This window comes from Gymnoscopelus microlampas (genome assembly GCF_963454915.1).
Source record: "Gymnoscopelus microlampas genome assembly, chromosome: 20".
Lineage (NCBI taxonomy): Eukaryota > Metazoa > Chordata > Actinopteri > Myctophiformes > Myctophidae > Gymnoscopelus > Gymnoscopelus microlampas.
This window is the reverse complement of record NC_139957.1, coordinates 10,592,248-10,611,230: the sequence shown is the minus strand read 5'-3', so window position 1 is coordinate 10,611,230 and position 18,983 is coordinate 10,592,248. Positions and strand designations below refer to the sequence as shown.

At 42.4% G+C, this 18,983-nt stretch overlaps 2 protein-coding genes across 3 annotated transcripts in view; both read left to right on the top strand.

Annotated features, from left to right (window-relative positions):
• Positions 1 to 18,983, top strand: part of crybg1a (crystallin beta-gamma domain containing 1a) — a 64,130-nt gene that overhangs the window by 7,624 nt on the left and 37,523 nt on the right. The window lies entirely within an intron of this gene.
• Positions 10,828 to 12,583, top strand: LOC311035895 (geranylgeranyl transferase type-2 subunit alpha-like; the record flags this gene model as incomplete). The annotated part of the gene is made up of 1 exon (XM_084044375.1): positions 10,828 to 12,583. The coding sequence occupies one exon, from the start codon at positions 10,828 to 10,830 to the stop codon at positions 12,568 to 12,570; it is 1,743 nt and encodes a 580-aa protein (XP_083900501.1). The 3' UTR covers positions 12,571 to 12,583.

Here is an 18,983-nt window from a genome sequence, read left to right as displayed (position 1 = left end):
TAAGACATACATGAAGTCATATCCTGTCCATGCTTGGCTGGTTTTGTTTCACGGCAAGCCACAGTGTTGTTGTAGCATATCGTTGCTGTTGGGCAGAAACCTCTTATATCTCTATATTTTAACTTTTTGTGTTTTTTTGTAATTAGTGCCCTACTTGATCATACTACAGCGTCACTCAAAAGTAGCAGATCCACAAACTCAAAACGTGGTGCGAAGCCACACGTTTCGAGCTTGTGGATCTGCTACTTTTGATACTTTCGAATTTGAATCCTGAAAAGTTAACAGTTTTGGACATATGAGATGTCCACCCGACAGAGACGATATCATAGTTTGTCTGAAGAATGTAACAAGATTCCTTGTCCGGCGTGTACGTAATTCACTAGGGATGGACAGAGTATTAGAATAGCCTTAAGAAGAACTACTTGAGTACTCAAGCTGACGTTGCTTAACTTATTGCTCAGGTCATATTATTGTGTTGAAAACGGCTCAAGGACAAGTACAAACGTACTTCTTATGAGGACAGCTCTGAGTAACAGTTGTTACTCTGAGTAACCAGTAGTTATGGTCACAGTGGAAGGGCCAATGTGGCTTCCTGACCGTAACTATTTCTGTGTACACCCTACCCGCCAATCCCTCTCCATTTCACTGATGCTCTGGAAAGTGGTGAACGGCCATCTTTTCTTTATGAGAAAGCTTTCTCAAAGGGAAGAAATGTTCATACTTAAATGGTATCTCCTCCTGACTGTGTCCTCAAATGATAACTGGAACCCCTGTCATTCTTGACTTTCCAACAGTAGCTGCATGAGTGCACTACTTCATAAAAGAAAATCCACATATTAAAACATTTACATATCTAAATTTAAAGTAGAATTACAGATTTAGAGTGTACTCAAAAAAAGTACATGTACATGGAAAAAGTAAGAGTACTGTACAAGGGTAGTTATCCACCCCTGGCATTCAGAAGGACTTCATTAAAAAATGTTCTTCTAGCTCAATAACTGAGTCTGTGATCAATCAAAAGCTATATCAGCTGTATCTGAATTTGAGTTCATCTTACATGTACAGTATATAAGCTGCAGTCTTTATTTTAAATTGCTAGCGTGAGGGCCTAAACCCTAGCCAGTGTTATTCACCCTTGCATACTGTACACATGTACAGTATTATGTGTATATCTCAGTTTCTTATCACTAAGGCTTCCACACAGGAGTGAAAAATGAATCATCGCTGACTGCTGTTGAGAGAGTTTGCCCCAGGGAAGCGCCAACTATAAACAACACAGCTACAGTGTGTCAGCCAAATCCCCTCGACTGTAAAATCCCAGGTGTAAATCGAACTCTGAGAGTTCAATTTAACGCTTAGGATTTGAAGGGAAGGCAGATACGGTCTGGAATGCGGACCTCTTGAGATCACAGCTTCCTCCAGTGAAAGTGTTTGTGTACCATTATTACAGAGTGAAAGTAGAGGGGCTGTGGTCTACGTTTATACACGGTTAGACACAGTCACCAGACACACACACACACACACACACACACACACACACACACACACACACACACACACACACACACACACACACACACACACACACACACACACACACACACACACACGCGGTATGTTCAAGGTTACATTTGTTGTCATTCAAACTATACGTTTAATAATAAGTGCACAGCAAAAATAAATTATGATCCAACCATGAATGTATTACATTGCATCCATGAATGTAATTTAACTATAAAACTTGTAACAAAAAAAAGAGTGATAGTAATATAATTATACTCTAAACCTTTGAAACCCTAAGGAAGGTGTGAGCAACAAGAAAACGACACAAATCTTACTTGAATTAAATATATTCAAATAGTAACCGCCTCTTCGTGTTTCAACACATCTCCTCCCCCAGAGCGATCTGCAGCTCTTCAGCTGTCCTCCAGCTCATTCCACTACCTGCTCCTTGCTCCCACTGATCTAGACCAGTGGTTCTCAACTAGTGGTCCGGGGACCACCAGTGGTCCTTGAGGCTGTACCAGGTGGTCCTCAGCTAAATGATGGAGAGTTGATAACCAAATGGACCCTTATAGATCTTTAACTCTTGAGTGTAAAATTAAACCAAATGGACCTCTCAAGAGTAAAATGATTGTTGATTCTGCATTACTTAATTCAATAATTGTTATTTTGATCAACGTTATCTCTCCTAATGGTACCAACATCAATAAAGTTTTTGGGTCTGAGAGCTTAAATCTCATCAAATGGTGGTCCGTGGCTCAAATGCCAAATAAATAATGGACCTTGATATGGAAAGGGTTGAAAACTACTGATCTAGGCTCATTCTGAAGGAATGCACTCAGCAAGCAGAGCACTGACAATTGAGTTCTCCTCTGGAGATAATGCACTGATTCCCCAGCTCAGTCCATAGCAACCAAGAAAGCAATATTGACACAAATCCTTTTACCTTTTCAGATGCTCAGTCAAGCATCGTCTCTCTTTCCTGAAGGAATGTTTTTCCATGTTGTGAACCTTTTTAAGTAATGATCAAAGGAGGACATTTTATAGTCCTAGATTCTTTTTAGCCACAGAAAATTCACAAATCTAGTCCCACGCTGAAGGTTTCCGGCCGAGAACAATGGCTAGCTGCTGAAGTTGTGACCACTCCGCAAACACGCAAAGCTCGACCAAACACCTTCACAGACAAAACACTTAAGCCTAATGTATACTTTGACATGCGAATGTGGTGACAGACGTACATGTAATACTTTACACGTACGTCTGTCAAGCTTTACATACGTAAGTATTACAGCCTTCAGATGGGGAACTCATATACTGTAGTTTGTGTAGTATCTACTGCATTGGTTCTCAAAGTGGGGTCCAGGGACCCCCAGGGGTCCCTGGGGGGGTGCCAGGGGGTCCCCAGAAAAATGTGTTAATATACTGTAGCGTCACAATCATTTTAACCACTTTAACCATATTTTATACTTTGCTATTTAAAAATAGTAGATATACGAGCTCATACCTATGAGCTTGTAGATCTGCTATTTTTGAAAAATCGGGAAAATGTGTACAAATCTTTGAATATACTTTTTTTTAAAAGCGAACATTTGTGACTCAAATCTTTGCTTCTGGAGATCCCTGGCACACAATATTTTTGAGATGGGGGTCCACAGCCAAATACATATCATTTTGGGGGTCCTTGACATGAAAAGGTTTGACCTGTGAGTAAAACAACAGATTAGATCAGGCTGGGTTGAGAAACCCAACTCAGGTTGGGTGAGAAAATGAGGTTTCAGGCACAGGGAGGAATAGCGTGCAACCTGTTTCTGTAGAATGAACTAGCTTTCATGTGCTTCCCTCCAGGGCCTGGGTTGTGAAACGAGACGTTTGCAACCGCCCAGGCAGACCTGTTCTTGAAGTCTGAAGAAAATTGTATGATCCAACTACTTAAAAACTACTAAAGTAGGGAATTTGTTGCACTGTAACCGTCATCGGCCATTCTACTCTACCGCTGTAAGGCTGAACGACGCAAACAGCAGTGCTAATAATCAATGGCTCTCTGCTTTCCTCTTGGTTAAGTAGACAGATCTGTCTACAGCTTCGTGAGGGAAAAAAGGCTTTAGGCTTTTCAGCCCATCAAAAGGTTGATTCTCTCAGACTTAGCTTTAATTATAGGGTTTATCTGAGGTAAAGCTGCGACTGTCGATCATTTTCTTGAAGATGCTGGTAGGCCAAAGTACCTCCACTATTATAAGTTGTATACTACTTGAAATATCTTAAAATGGAAGTCAGCCGACTGACTCGGTTCTGATCAGGCTATACCCGTGACCAAATATGGAGTCATACGTCATAGAGATGTCATAGACTGCGTTCACAGATGACTGACGGCACAGGCTGGACACATGAAGATCCACATGGGATCCACGCACGTTCGCATTAGATTGTGTGTTTATATGCAAATGTCTCTGAGTCACGTTACAGTCAAGTTACACCATTGGCCTAACAAAGAACTAGTCAGTCACAGTGCAATCGCCCCAGGGGTGGGATGCCGGCTAGCCCAACAACAAATTGGCCAATCGCAGAGCAACCATCCCTCCAGGCTATGGGGTGTACTCTATCCAGACACTGGGGCCGGTGTTACTTGCCATGGTCGAGTAGCTACATGTAACCTACATATCGTCGCTGTCGGGTGGAAATCTCATATGTCCAAAACTGTTAATTTTCAGCATTCAAAACGTTCTTTTTGTATACTGGTGGCGTACAGAAATTGTGAAACTAGCAAGCTCACACACACATCTCAACGCGACGAGTTTTGAGCTTGTAGATCAGCTATTCACTATAAAACTATATATTGTTCTTTAATCATGATAGAGGCAAAAGTTTGTCTCTGTTGGGTGGAAACCTCATATGTCTAGCTTTGCGTAGCCAGACAATATCACACGACACACTGCGTGGATATTAGTCTGGTCCCTATCAACGATAGATTTTTTTTCAAGGGGCGGTTACAAAAAGATCCAAACGGACTCTATTGGTTAGACCTAAACCAATCAGAGCAGTGCTTCCTTGTACAAACAAATCAGAGCAGTGCTTCCTTGTTCGTCATTGTTCCAAATAAGGTGATAAGCCCGCCCACATTTGGATACTGGGCCCTGATTGGTCCGGCACAACCTCTGCGGGAGAGAAATAAATTCTCTATGGAGGGGGGCCAGACCTTATCTGCCGAGAGCTAAAGTGCAAGCAATTTTGCAAAGGCAGATTCGTCTGGAACCAGGCTATCATATGTCCAAAACTGTTACTTTTCAGGATTCAAATTCAAAAATAGCAAAAGTAGCAGATCTACAAGCTCAAAACCAACCAGAGCTTGCAGATCTGCTACTTTTGATACTTTTGTGTGACGCTGTAGTATGATCAAGTAGGGGCGTTCATTTACGAGAAAACACACAAAAAAATATATCTGGAGATAAGAGGTTTCTGCCCGACAGCAACAAAATAATAGTGATATTGATATGAAGTCATGTCGCCCATCCGTAGCCTGAACTACTACCACTGCACCACCCAGTAAACCTTACATCAGTCACTATTAAGTGCTTTGAGTGGTTGTCAAAGCATAGATCACCTCCTAGCTGCTCAGCACACTAGACCCACTACAGTTTGCCTACAGGCACAACATGTCAACCGACTATGCCATCACTCTCCCCCTCCACACTGCCCTCTCCCGACTGGGACTAAAGAATACAAATATGACTGATTTGAACATCTTTGTGATAGGAATTTACACAATAAACACACCGCAAAGACATTCAATATATCAGCCGAGCTAAAACAGCAGACTCTTTTTCACGAACATGTCTTTTCGTATTTTCGCCTCAGGCTGTCCACACAGAATACGTCACAGTTTCAGCTCGTTGGTGCCGTACTGTTTACAATGCAGTCTGATTGTGCCTCTTAAAGGTCCTTTACAAGTTGCTGTTAATCCAACCACTGTGACAGCTGTATTGTAATAGTAATGATGTGGTGATTTGGAATCAAGTGCAATAGATTCTTACAAACAGGTCTAAATAGCTCCCATTCCAGTGTGGTTGGTTGGTTTAGTGATATCATATTCATTGTATGTTTTTGGCTAATAAACAAACCACGATAAACAACACACCACTGGAGTTCTGACTCGACAATTAGGGACGGTGTGTCTTTTTAGTTGTGTTTGTTAGTTTTAATTGGATCATATCAAGATCAAGATGGTTTATTTGTCACTCATTCTATTACATGTACAAGCAGTGAAATGTTAGTGTGGCATGTTCCACAAGACTGTGCTATAACCTGTGGCTGCTGGTACCAGTATGTGAGTGACAATGAACCCTCTTGATCTCGATACGATTGGGTTCCAATTAAAACAAACAAAAATATGCCCATGTGTGTCTGCCCTCCTCTGTTTGTGTGTGTGCGTATGCGGGGGTGTGTGCACACGCAGGCATGCTGGCGTGTGCTCCTGCTCTTCATTGAGAATCCACAATGTTTGGTTTTGTCATTCGTTCATTTACTTATGGCATGAGCTGTAACCTGCCTGCTGTGTAGCCTGCAGAGTTTGTTTGACTCATTGTTTGACTAACTGTAACTGTATGCCTATTGTGCACAAAAGGTAACACCGTAGTTCCTCAAACTGTCATCCTCAGTTATTGTCCTGCAGAAAACATCGGAAAACATTGTCTTCTGAGGTTTCCACGACAGAGACATATTCATCCCCACAATACCTCCATTCATAAGATACATTGGCGTGGTCTTTACTGCTGCAGAATGAATAAGAGCCAGGATTTTAGGGTGTCAATTCTTAATCTTAACCACTATAATATAACTTTGTTGTGTGACAAATATGGAAAATAGCCAATCTAGTTTTTGCTAATATTGACATTCGTAAAAGTTTTGGAAAATGTTTGCCAATGTTTGAATGTTTTCACCACATGCCCAAAACAGGGACACAAGGGTTAACTTATGTTGTTTACTCCTTTGTGCTATAGTAGGCTCTCCAGCACAGCCATGGAAGCCAATGTGAGAAAGCAGCAAACATTGGCAGGGGACTAATGTAAACATGACCTGGCACTCACACATATAAGTATGCAAACAAAGACCCATACAGACTGTATTATGCACATACACACATGATTGGTGGTGCCAACTGTCAGGATCAGGGTGTTAGGACCCAAGTGCAGGAACTCAAAACAGATGCAGAAGAATGAGGATAACATTAACTTCACTTTACTAGGACAAGTAAGACGCGCGAACGCTGGAAGCGAACGCAGCTCCAAAATATTATGTATTTACGGACTTTGTGTGTGTGTGTGTGTGTTTGTGTTTTGACTGTAGCTGCACTCTGGCACACTCTGTCGGCCGCACCCAGGCAGTGCACTGCACACAGACAGACACACAAGCCGAGCAGACTTTCATAGTAAGCTCCACTTGCGCGCCTCCTTCCGCGCCTCCTTCCGTGTTCGCAAACAATGCAGATTAACAACAATAACTGAACTCAAAACATTACACTTAACACTGACAACAAGGAACATGACACATAACTTATGACCCAGCACTGAACACTGTCTTTGTAGTCTCAACAGCTTGTCACCAAATGAGGCTCAGCTGGTCCTCACAGGTGACGGCATACAGGACAATCAGACTCTTGGAGGGTGGGGCAGAGGCACACTCAGAGGAAAACAGTCACATGGGCACACTGTACACAGACAGAGGCCGTGGTCATGACACCAACACATAGCCTAATTGCATCTGCAAGAGACTATAGATAGACTATATAGTCTATTTAGAAAAGCCACCTTCTTTGGCAAGGAGTGGTTCTATTATACAGTAATTGGCATTATGTAAACTCTATGGAACTGATTAATCGTTTTCCCTGGTGAAGAAAGCTGCCACAGTGACTCATCATTATTGCCTCATTCCATTCCACTCAAAAGTGTTTGGTAACACTTTGTTTGAAGCCCATATCTATAATGTATTGTAAATGTAGTTATAATGCATACTAATATGCTTATGTACACTGCATAATTATAGTTATATAATAAGCACTGGTAAATATTCATAATGCTTTATACACTATGATACTAGACAAAATAAAAACAAATCTAAGTAGCAATTATGAAGTATTATGATGCTTTACCTTATGAGTAATTATAAATGACTTTATAATGTATTATGATTATTTAATTAGTTACAAAGCATTTATGAATATTTATGAGTGCTTATAACTATAATCATACAGTGTTATAGTGCATTATAAACATATAGTTTCATATAAAGTGTGAACAACAGTCTTTTTATGGTGTGACTCTGAAAGAGTTAGCCGTCTATAAGAGGTTCTGTGTGACTGTCCGGAGCTGTCACTAGGCTATAATGTAGAATCCCACAAATGTTTGTGAACATTATGTTCTATACCAGTGGTTCTCAAAGTGGCGTCCGGGGACCCCCAGGGGTCCTTGAGGGTTCCCCAGCTGAATGATCAGTAAATCTGAGAGTGTCCATTTGGTTACATTTGTACACTCTCAGAGTTAAGGGGGTCCGTGGCCTAATGCATAGTAAACTATAGCGGTCTATATGGAAGTCAATGGGCCTCTAAGGAAGTGAATGGCGGTCGAATCGGCTGAAACCTTGACCATATCGTCTCTGTCGGGTGGAAAATTCACATGTCCAAAACTGAACTTTTCAGGATTCAAATTTAAAAGTAGCATATCTACAAACTCAAAACGGATCTGCTACTTTTGATGCTTTTGTGTGACGCTGTAGTATGATCAAGTAAGGCATTCAATTACGAAACAAAAGTTAGAACATGGTGAAAGGAGGTTTCTGCCCGACAGCAACGATATATGCAGTCATCTCATAGATAGATATGTCAGAAGAGACTGGCCACATGAAGTGACACCATTATTGACCCAGTCTTGTTTTTGTTCTCTAAAAAAACGGGGAAATCGTATTCCTTGTTCCGTGAACGTGAAAAAAGAAGGAGAAAGAGCTGCTCAACAGCCAAACATTTCTTTTCCTCTCCTTCCAAAGTCAACATGTCAGGTTTATTCCCTGCCATTGTGTAACCATGTACTGTACATGTGGTAGCAACTTCAAAACTGTCTCTGTTGTTCCAGGGTGATTTATTGTTGCGTTCAGTTATTTCCACCTTGCATTATTATTATTTTTGTCAGGTTGGAACTGGTTTTACAAGTGTGACTTTGTCTCACCATGACCCAATTTATCCATTTAGTTACTAAATATAATTGAACTCTGAGAGTGTGCTGTACAAATGTAACATGATATTTTTGCACTCTCAGAGTTAAATTGCCACTCTTCGTTGCAACACTGAAATGAGAATGCTGTTAAAATCCCTGCAGGGAAATACATAGTGAGTAAAGGCATCCATTTTCCCCATCATATTCAGTCATTATAGGGTTGCAAACTACCTGAAATTCAAATAAGGGACACCTGGCCGGGTATTTTTCTTGGACATTAAGGGACGCTCAGAAAAAGATAAAACCTCACTGTACTGTATATAATTATGTAAAGTTTTTGTATATTCTAGTAACCACTTGAACCCCTGCATCCATATTGTGTGGGGGGGTCATTAAAAAGCCAAAAATAGCCGATCTAAAAGCTCACAACGCGTCGTTCATTGCGGCACGCTGTGAGCTTGTCGATTGGCTATTTTTGGCATAGCGATCTGGTGTAGACAGAGAAAAAAGCGACAACTCGGGTGCAGATTACTAAGTCTACAGGGTTTAAGTGGTTAACAACCCGTATTATAGTATATTGTACGAGCTGTTTGAACTTAAGATGTGTGTCATTGAGTGATTCCCCTAAAAATAAGGAACAAAGCATGTCCCTTATCAGTTCAATAAAGCAGTGGTTCTCAAACCTTTTCATGTCAAGGACCCCTAAATTAATGTGAATTTGGCCGCGGACCCCCATCTGATAAGATGTTGTGCCAAGGACCCCCATACAAGATTTGCAGTGTGAACATTTTCAAAAATACATTTTCAAAGAATGTCAAGATGTTTTGAAAATAGCTGATACATTTATATATAGGGCCATGGGGGTCCCTGGACCCCACTTTGAGAACCCCTGCATTAGACCACGGACCACCATAACTCTGAGAGTGTACAAATGGGACCAAATGGACCCGTAAGGGTCCATTTGGTCCCATTTGTACACTCTCAGAGTTACAACCACATAAGGGTCCATTTGGTTCCTAGCTATCCATCATTTATCTGGGGACCTCCTCAAGGACCCCTGGGGGTCCCCGGACCCCACTTTGAGAACCAATGCAATAAGAGACCTCGTCTATTTAGTTTCCAAGTAAGGGACAATTATTTATTTCAAGAGACGGTTGGCAACCCTATAGACATTAGTTGCAGGCCAAAAGCTGCATTTCCACACACGTCTGAGTCCAAGTGGGGTTGGAGGAGTCGCAGCCTACTGGTCGATACAGACCCACCCCACATCTGGCAAGCACCCGGGTCTCCCAGTCATTTTTCCAGGGGCGCTCCCAGAATGCCCGGTGGCCTTTATAAATAACAGCTGCTTTGGTTCGCGTGAGGCTACACAGGAATATGAGCACGTTTATGACCGGCCATTAGCAATACTTTTAAGGTAATGATGATTTTTGTTTGTTTGACCACTTAAGGTCTACTTTCAGAATAAAGAAAACAACACGTGCTGTGACACGCCCCAAAATAGGGACGTCAGGATTATAATGGTTAATAAATATGATGAAAAATGTGCATTTGGCAGGGTACAGATCTGTTGTTATAGCCTACAGATGCAGAGTATGATAAGCATAAGGTATTTTTTACCATAGTGATCAACAGTAAGAGACTGAATATGGTTGAGAGCCTGTCTGCTTTGGCCCTCCTTAAATTTTCAATGTTCCTATTCGGCAGCTCTACCCTGGATAAGTCAGCACTTTATTTTGCAGGTTTAGCAAAACCCCAATCACATTCTGTATGTTGCTGCACTCTGTTGCTACTGTGTGCTGCAGTGTGTCCAACTATGAAAATAGCCGATCTGCAAGCTCACGATGAGACGCTTTGTGAGCTTGTTGTTTTCCTAGACCTGGTTGCTTGTTTCTCTCACATAATCTGGCAACACTGGATGTCGGGGTCCACATGGGAACGGCGTGGCTCCATTGTGGATCTCGGACTTCGTGTGGCCAGCCTGTGACATCAATTGTCTGTGACGACAGTCGTCTATGACATATCTATGATGTATGACTCAATATTTTGTTAAGGCTGCAGCCCACATCCGCTGTGGATTTGAATTTCACGGTGTCTGTTAGGTGTCTGGGTTCCACACCAAAAGATGCACGGTCGAGTGAAAATCAAATCTACGGCTCAGAAAGAGGAGGAGGAGAAGCATGAACAGGAGAAAAAATTAAAGATCTATGTAGCTGCGAGAGATGCCTGTTTTTCTAAGAGGAAGGACGGCATGCTCGATGATGAGGCTCTTCAGCTGTCGGAACAGCTGCTGTTGTCCAATCCCGACTTCACCACCCTCTGGAACTACAGGAGAGAGATCTTAATGCACCTGGAGACTGTCAGGGAGGAGGACCATGTGCAGAAGATATATGAGGCCGAGCTGTCCTTTCTGGAATCCTGTCTGAAGGTGAACCCCAAGTCGTATGGCAGCTGGCACCACCGGGGCTGGGTGTCAGCCCGCCTGCCTCAGCCCAACTGGGCCAGGGAGCTGAGCCTGTGCGACGACTGCCTCAAACTGGACGACCGCAACTTTCACTGCTGGGACTATCGGCGGATGGCGGTCAAGATGTCCGGCGTGCCCGTGGAACAGGAGCTGCAGTTCACCGATCGCCTCATACACTCCAACATCTCCAACTACTCCAGCTGGCATTACCGCAGCACCCTGCTGCCCATGCTCCACCTGGAGCCCCCCTCGCCCTGCCTCCAGCCACCCGATGCCTCACCGCCACCCTCCCCGGAAGCCCACTCCCACCACGTCTGCGAGGAGCAGCTGCTCAAAGAATACGAGCTTGTACGCAATGCATGCTTCACCGACCCCGATGACCAGAGCGCCTGGTTCTACTATCGGTGGCTGCTGGGCAGAGCGGAGCGCGGCGAGACGATAAGCTGCGTGTACGTCAGCCGCAAGGAGGAGAGCGTGGCGGCGGCCTTCTCCAGGCCCGTCAATCCGCAGTCGGTGGGTCTGATGCTGGTGCTTGACGGCCAGCCCCAGAGAGTGGAGTGGAGGAGTGTCCATCCTCGCTTCAAGCACAGCCCCGTCTGGATTTGTGATCTGCCCCCTGGGACCATCAGCGACATCAGTAATGAACATAACCTAACTGTACACTGGACTGAGGAACATACACATCGAGACTGCGCTCTCTACACAGGTCGAACTGAGAGCTGGTGTCGGGATTCCGCGACTGACCGGGAACTTTTCAGGAGTGAACTGTCAGTAGAAAAGACCTCTGTCTTACAGACTGAGTTGCAGTCTTGTAAGCAACTCCAGGAGTTGGAACCTCTGAATAAATGGTGCTTGCTGACAATCATCCTCCTGATGAGGGCGCTGGACCCGCTGGGATATGAGAAGGAGACTCTGGCTCATTTTCAAACGCTCAAAGAAGTGGATTCCATGCGCTTGGCCTACTACAGTGACCTGTGCAGTAAGTTCATGATCGAAAACACCATTCTCAAAATGGAGTACGCCGAAGTACGCATCTTCAGCATCCCTGACAAGAACTTGACTACCTTGTGCCACCTAGAGCAGCTGCTATTGGTTACCCATATCAATCTGTCGTCCAATCAGCTCCAAGGGCTGCCTCCGAAGTTCGCCATGCTACGGTGCCTGGAGGTGTTGGAGGCAGATAATAACTCCATAGAGGAGTTGGAGGGATTGTATCACCTTCCCAGGCTGGAGGAAGTTCTCTTACAAAACAACAAAATATCCAAGCTCGCTGACCTGCAGCCTCTGGCTTCCTGCCCCAAGCTGACGCGCCTCGATCTCCGTGGCAACCCCATCGCTCAGACTGCCAACATCCAATCAGATCTCGCTGAGCTGCTGCCCTCGGTCACCGACCTCATGCTCTGATTGGACACCAAGCAGGGGGAGCACTACCATTAGCATTGAGCTGTTAGCGGATACCTGTTGAAGAACAAGTGGGTGCTTTTACATGTGTCTTGTACGTGTCTCTGCAACAGCCAACAGAGAATCTAATGCATTCTACACGACCTCACTTACAACTACCCTCACCAAAGTCCTAACATGAAGTCTAAGAATGTGTGTGCACATGTTTGTGTCCGTGGCTGTGTGCATGCGTCATTATAAGTCATTATACATCGGCTTGTAGATTTACGTGGGCATGTCTGTATGATACAGATGTGGTGCATAACACAACACGACACAGAGACAAGACCCTCTCATAAGATAAAGATAAAGAAAACTTTATTGTCCATACATTTTTACATAAAATGGAAATTTGCCTTTGGCACACTGGCATCCATAAACAATAAAAGCATAACTAATACATAAAATACACAAATGCGTATTGAGGGCTAGCCTCCTGCAGAGCCACGCCATACTGTATGCATGTTTTTTTTTGTCTCCGCCAGGCCGAAGACTTGGCAAGAGAGTATGTTTTGCACCCTGTCCTTCCGTCCTTCTGTCTGAACAGCTAATCTCCGGCACCGTCGGCCTGATCGCAGCGAAACTTTGCACACACACTCCCTGGATGCCAATTCCGAACCTCTGCCCCAAATTATTCACATGGGCCTGTTATAGCGCCACCACCTGGGGGAGACCTGTGCTTCGAGGAGCACTTTTTCTAGTTTCTTTATTTTTTTATTGCATTTAATCATTGTGCATACAAAACAACAGTTTGACAGTTGAGATTGAGGACATTCAAGTCTTAATATAACCCCCCTTTTAGAGGACATCTTCGGCGAGCGACACACTTTGTACAAAGTGTACATTAGGAGTAAGCCACTGCCCTCCTGAAGTGTGTTTGTGGAGTCTGCCTTAGGAACAAGCTATCTTTCATCAACAGCCACCCATGAGTCATAGCAGCCCTCATAAGTTCTAACAGTGGGTGAGTCAGTTGTTGACTTGCATCCATGCCTTGTTTCAATGTATTCAGTAGCTCCACGGGTCCACAGCACAGGGTGAATTGGCTCCCTGGATAAGCTTATTTGCTTTGTTTGCCGGTTTGGAGCTGTGTGCAGCAAGTGATTTGTCTGTGCCGATAACTTTGATTGGTGCTGGCATGACTTTAGCTTGGCAGAGCCAAGCTTTAATTTGGCTGGAGATTTGAGGTTGATTATGTTCATGTACAGTAAGGGATGGTTGCAGGTAATTGAGTTGTTTACACCCATGTGCCTGTTCATTTCGTCTTTTTGTGCCAACTCGATAGTCAATAGTGTCAGCAGATTCATTCATATCAATTTAAACATGAATTACTGGTGGGCAATATTGATATTGTGAAGCTACATATACAGTATATTGTTGCTGTCGGGCAGAAACCTCCAGAAAATATGGATATATTTTAACTTTTTCGTAGATTAACGCCCTACTTGATCATACTACAGCGTCACACAAAAGTAGCAGATCCACAAGCTCGAAACGCTGTGCAAAGCGACGCGTTTTGAGCTTGTTTTGCTCTTGTTTTGCTGCTTTTGCTATTTTTGAATTTGAATCCTGAAAATAAACAGTTTTGTTTCCACCCGTTGATCTTTTTTTGAAGGATTACTATTAATTATAATTTAAACAATGAATACGGGGGGATTATCATTCTGTTGCTTCCCCTGACCCTGCCTGGGATAAAGGTTAGTAAGTAAGAGTGGCTGTAAGTAAATAATGAAGTAATTCAAATACATTCAGGTAAAAATGACAATAATTAGATTATATTGAACTAGTCCATACCCGTGGGGTGATATGCGCACATGATCTGGCAACCTGGGAGGCAGTTCGTCCCATAGCTTGCGGGGCCATCCCACAGCTGGGCAGCCGCAACCAGGGCGACATTCTTTTACACAAAAACGCTAGTAGACAGCTGAGATTTGGTGAAATCGAAAAACGGGCTTTGCAGTTCCGTGCACATGGTAATGGTCAATGGCTGTGTGCAAATGCAGATCAATTGCTCCAGCCACTGAGGAGAACCGGGCAGAAAGTTTTGGGCTCACCACCACTACAGAGGTTTGTGGAATTATAGGAGGATGTTACTGACGGTAATATTATGAATATATATTTGGTGTGAATGCATTTGTGTGTTATCCTGCTTTGTGTCATCATAACTTACAGATAATGACAGCATCTCTCTGGTTCACTGTGGGTGGGCTGTTGCAGACTTTCTTTTAGGCTAAGCTTATCAAAGTGAACTCTTTTACAAGATTTAGCTGATGCTTAATTGCTTATGGTTTAATGTACACAAAAAAAACAAATCAATCCATTTCAAACGGGCGCTGTCTTTCATTATGGCATCAGTAAATGGAGTTATTAAGAAATCCAGACATAAACTCATACATCACACCTTACTATAGACACCCTATAGAAACCCTCAGGCAAAACAATACACATATGTGTAGCTTATACAGACATTCAGTTGCTATGCAGTATCAGAGACAGGCAAACAGTAAATATTCCCAAGTAAAAGCACACGTCATGTACTTGGAACAACAGAGATTTTGTTTGTGGCTTAACAGTGAAAAAGGCAAGTCACAGCTGGTTTAGTTCCTCTGCCTTTACTTCAGAATCAGAATCAGCTTTTATTCGTCACATCACAGGTTTACAGGTGTAAGTGATCTTTTTCTTTTTTTTGTGTGCACGCATCATTTTGTACTATTTCCGTGAGAAGAGAGAGGATAGAGTTAGAGTGAGAGCAGAAGGGAAAGAGTTAGAAATGGGTTAAATAAAACAAATAAAGGTACATACATGTACAGATAAGGGGTGTAGGAAAAAATCGATTCATGTAAGAATTGCGATTCTTATTATCAACGATTCAAAATAGATTCACAATTTCCAAAAATGTAGTTTTTATTCTATGGTGTTTGTGATATGAAATGTAAGCTTACCATAATCACAGTAAACATTATCATGTCTTCAGTCATATTCAACGGCTTTTTTTAAACTAACTCCAGTCGTTTTCAGTTCAGCACAGCCGAGGTGTGTGTGTCACTGTCCAGCTGACGCTCGTTTTTTAAACTAACTCCAGTCGTTTTCAATTCAGCACAGTTGAGGTGTGTGTGTCACTGTCCAGCTGACACTCGTTGACACTCGTTAATGTTACTTGCATCAAAGCAATTATGTTGTGTTTCTGCATCAAATAGAACTACACCTAATCTAAGATTCCATCAAAGCCAAGAATTTTTACACAACCCTCTCTGGTATTATATACTTTTTTGTTTGAGCTGTTAGAAATAACTAGGCTACACGTGGTTGTTAAAGTCCAGATGAAAACAATATGACTGAAATTTCGATTTTACCCCAAGAATCGGAATCGAATCGTGAGAAAGCAAGACTATTCACAGCCCTAGTACAGATACTGTATGTGATAGAGGGTACATGATGTTTAAAGCTCTACTATGAGCTTGCAGTTGCAGATCTGCTATTTTTTTTAAATCGTGAACATTTTTTAAATCTTTAAATTTATGTCTTAGACTTGTCTTAAACCGAACATTTGTAAAATATTTTTTGTTTCAGGGACCCCCAGAAGCAAAGATTTGAGTTACAAATGTTCACTTTAAAAATATATTCAAAGATTTGCACACATTTTCAAGATTTTTCAAAAATAGCAGATCTACAAGCTCATAGCGCGCGGCACTCGGTGCCGCACTATGAGCTTGTATATCTGCTATTTTTGAATAGCAGATATACAACCAACGGCTGTTCACTGGATGGGTAAAATGCAGAGGACAAATGTCACGTATGTGCAAATATACAGTGACGACAACAAAAAAAACGCCCCAATTATTGTGGATATTATTATACATAGGTATGTGCATTTTAGAAACATTAGCATCGTATGCAGGTGTGTGCATGACGTGCTGCCATGAGGCTGGGTTCAAATAAAAAGTAGCAGGTACAGTGTTCTTAATGTGCTGTTTCAAAGACCAGTTTGTGCAACATGGAAAGGTAATAAAACCCCACATATTTCACATGGTTAAAAACCACCTCAGGTGAAACCAGTAACCACGGCAGGTAAATCCGCATAATCCGCATATCTGACCCTAAGGTCAAAGGTTAGGGTCAGGTATGTTCCTACGGCAGAATGCATCCGGTTACTTTTACCTTCCCATCACAAAGCACCTGACATCCTTCCTGTCTCAAATGGCTCGACTTGTTTTGTCACCTTTCAAAACACAATTTGAACTATTCATTGAACTTTCAATGAGTATTACTACAGTTACTACATAGACACTACAATATGTAGTAACATCTGCAGTGTCGAGACCTACTGGTTCACACCTTTTGGTTGACAAGTATATTTTAGCATGCGTTGAACTCATAAGCGCAACATCTCCCGTGGCCAAGCGGAGAAGCATTCTTGGCTAAGTAGCAGATGTTTGGTCTACTAGTTTGGACATAATATAAAACATACAGATTGCTGCTTTAACCAATGTCTCCAAATATGATTAACAACCCAATTAATGGTAAAAGATACATTAAGGGTATTAGTAGGATCTAAATCCACAATAGGATTGCTCAAAAGGCAGTGACCCAGTAGCAGTCTAGCAGTGCAAAGAATAGGCCTGAATATGTCTTGGCTAAACAAGGCATAGGTTGCTTCTTGTTCAGTTTGCTTCAAAATCCTTTTTGATCCTCTGCGACTAATGCCCAAGTCTTTGTTTTGCAAGAGGAATTGTTTGCCAAGCAGGAGCAGGAGGCATAAACGCCCCGTTTGGACTTCAGGGGTAGACAGCAGAACTGTTTTCCATTTAACCACTTAAGCCCTACTGTATATATTTCGTTGTACTACAAACAGCGAAAATAGCCAGTCTGCAAGCTCGGTTTCTTTAGCTTATTAATGTTTTTGAAAATGTTTCAAAAGTTCTGATTTTGTTTTTTAAATGTTCGCCTACAATGACATACTCAAAATTGGGATGCACCCATCCGAACACACGCACACGTACGTGCGCACACACACACACACACACACACACACACACACACACACACACACACACACACACACACACACACACACACACACACACACACACACACACACACACACACACACACACACAGACCCAGCATGTCAAAGGGTGTCAGTCTTTGTTTGATATGCACGTTTGTACTAGCTTGTGCAATAGATCACTCTAGCATAGAGGATGATTGGTTCTCTTTACTGAACCAAAACGTTAAGGACATCAGGGGTGAATTATGAGAGGTCAGGCGTGGTTCATCCCATCGCTTTGAGAAAGAATGTAGGCTAAGCAATGTAAACATATCGAACATCTGATAGCAGTCTAGGCCACTCCTCAATTCCTCCTCAGTTCTGCAAGCATCACATAACTCTGGAAACAGGGGAACAGTTCCTAATCAAAAACATCCATGCATGTGTCCTCGTAAATTAACACCAATCCCTTAACGCTCTTATCATTTTTTGTTTACTCTCAGACTGAAAGCTGTTGTTTATACAAACATCTCATGTTCTGTATAGCAACATATGCTGAGGATGTACAGTAAATAAGAACAGTATGTTAACATTATATTCATATATAAAATGAATGTCACACATGGAGCCATAGCATTCAGTCTTTTCTTTACCCTCCATATATACTCTATATAGATTCCAATCAGTCATCAACAATGCAGCCTGGCTTCAAAGTATTGGCGCCCAAATGATGCATAGCAGTACCTCCTGTATACTGAATTGACTTAATTACTGAGTCATTAGTGTGCTCACTGCTCATGACTGGAAAAGTAATGTGCTTCTACCCCCTTGTGGGGAAACAAAGTATTACACAAAATAATGTCTATGTTAAGTGATATGGGTTAGGAGTATTTTATATTAAGTTAACCCTATACTGTTGACCATGGTCCCCCAGGAAACTTTACCCCTTTTTTCCCTTTACACCAATTCTCTTAAAAATATCCGTAGGTCGGCTATTTTCACAATGCGTCACAACATGTCGGAATGCGACACGTTGTGAGCTTGTAGATCTGCTACTTTCACCGAATGTTCAACTGTCTTCGCTGAATGTTAGACTATTATGACGTTGCCCAGAATTGGGGCGCTAGGGTTCATGTGGTTAACACTAAGGAATAATGTAAGATTCGTACCTAATATAAATGCCAACAGTTGACAACCCTCACCAGCTCCACATTAATCATTGCAATTCAAACTCAGTGTAATTCTAGTCATTATCACAATCATTTTGCATGGATTTGGTGCATTGGGATGCTTTCTGCTTTGGTACCTCTAATGACGTCAAACCAAAGATATTGTCAAGATTTTCGAAGATATAGTCTTGCGCCCGGTCCCTTTGCTGTAACTATAAACACAA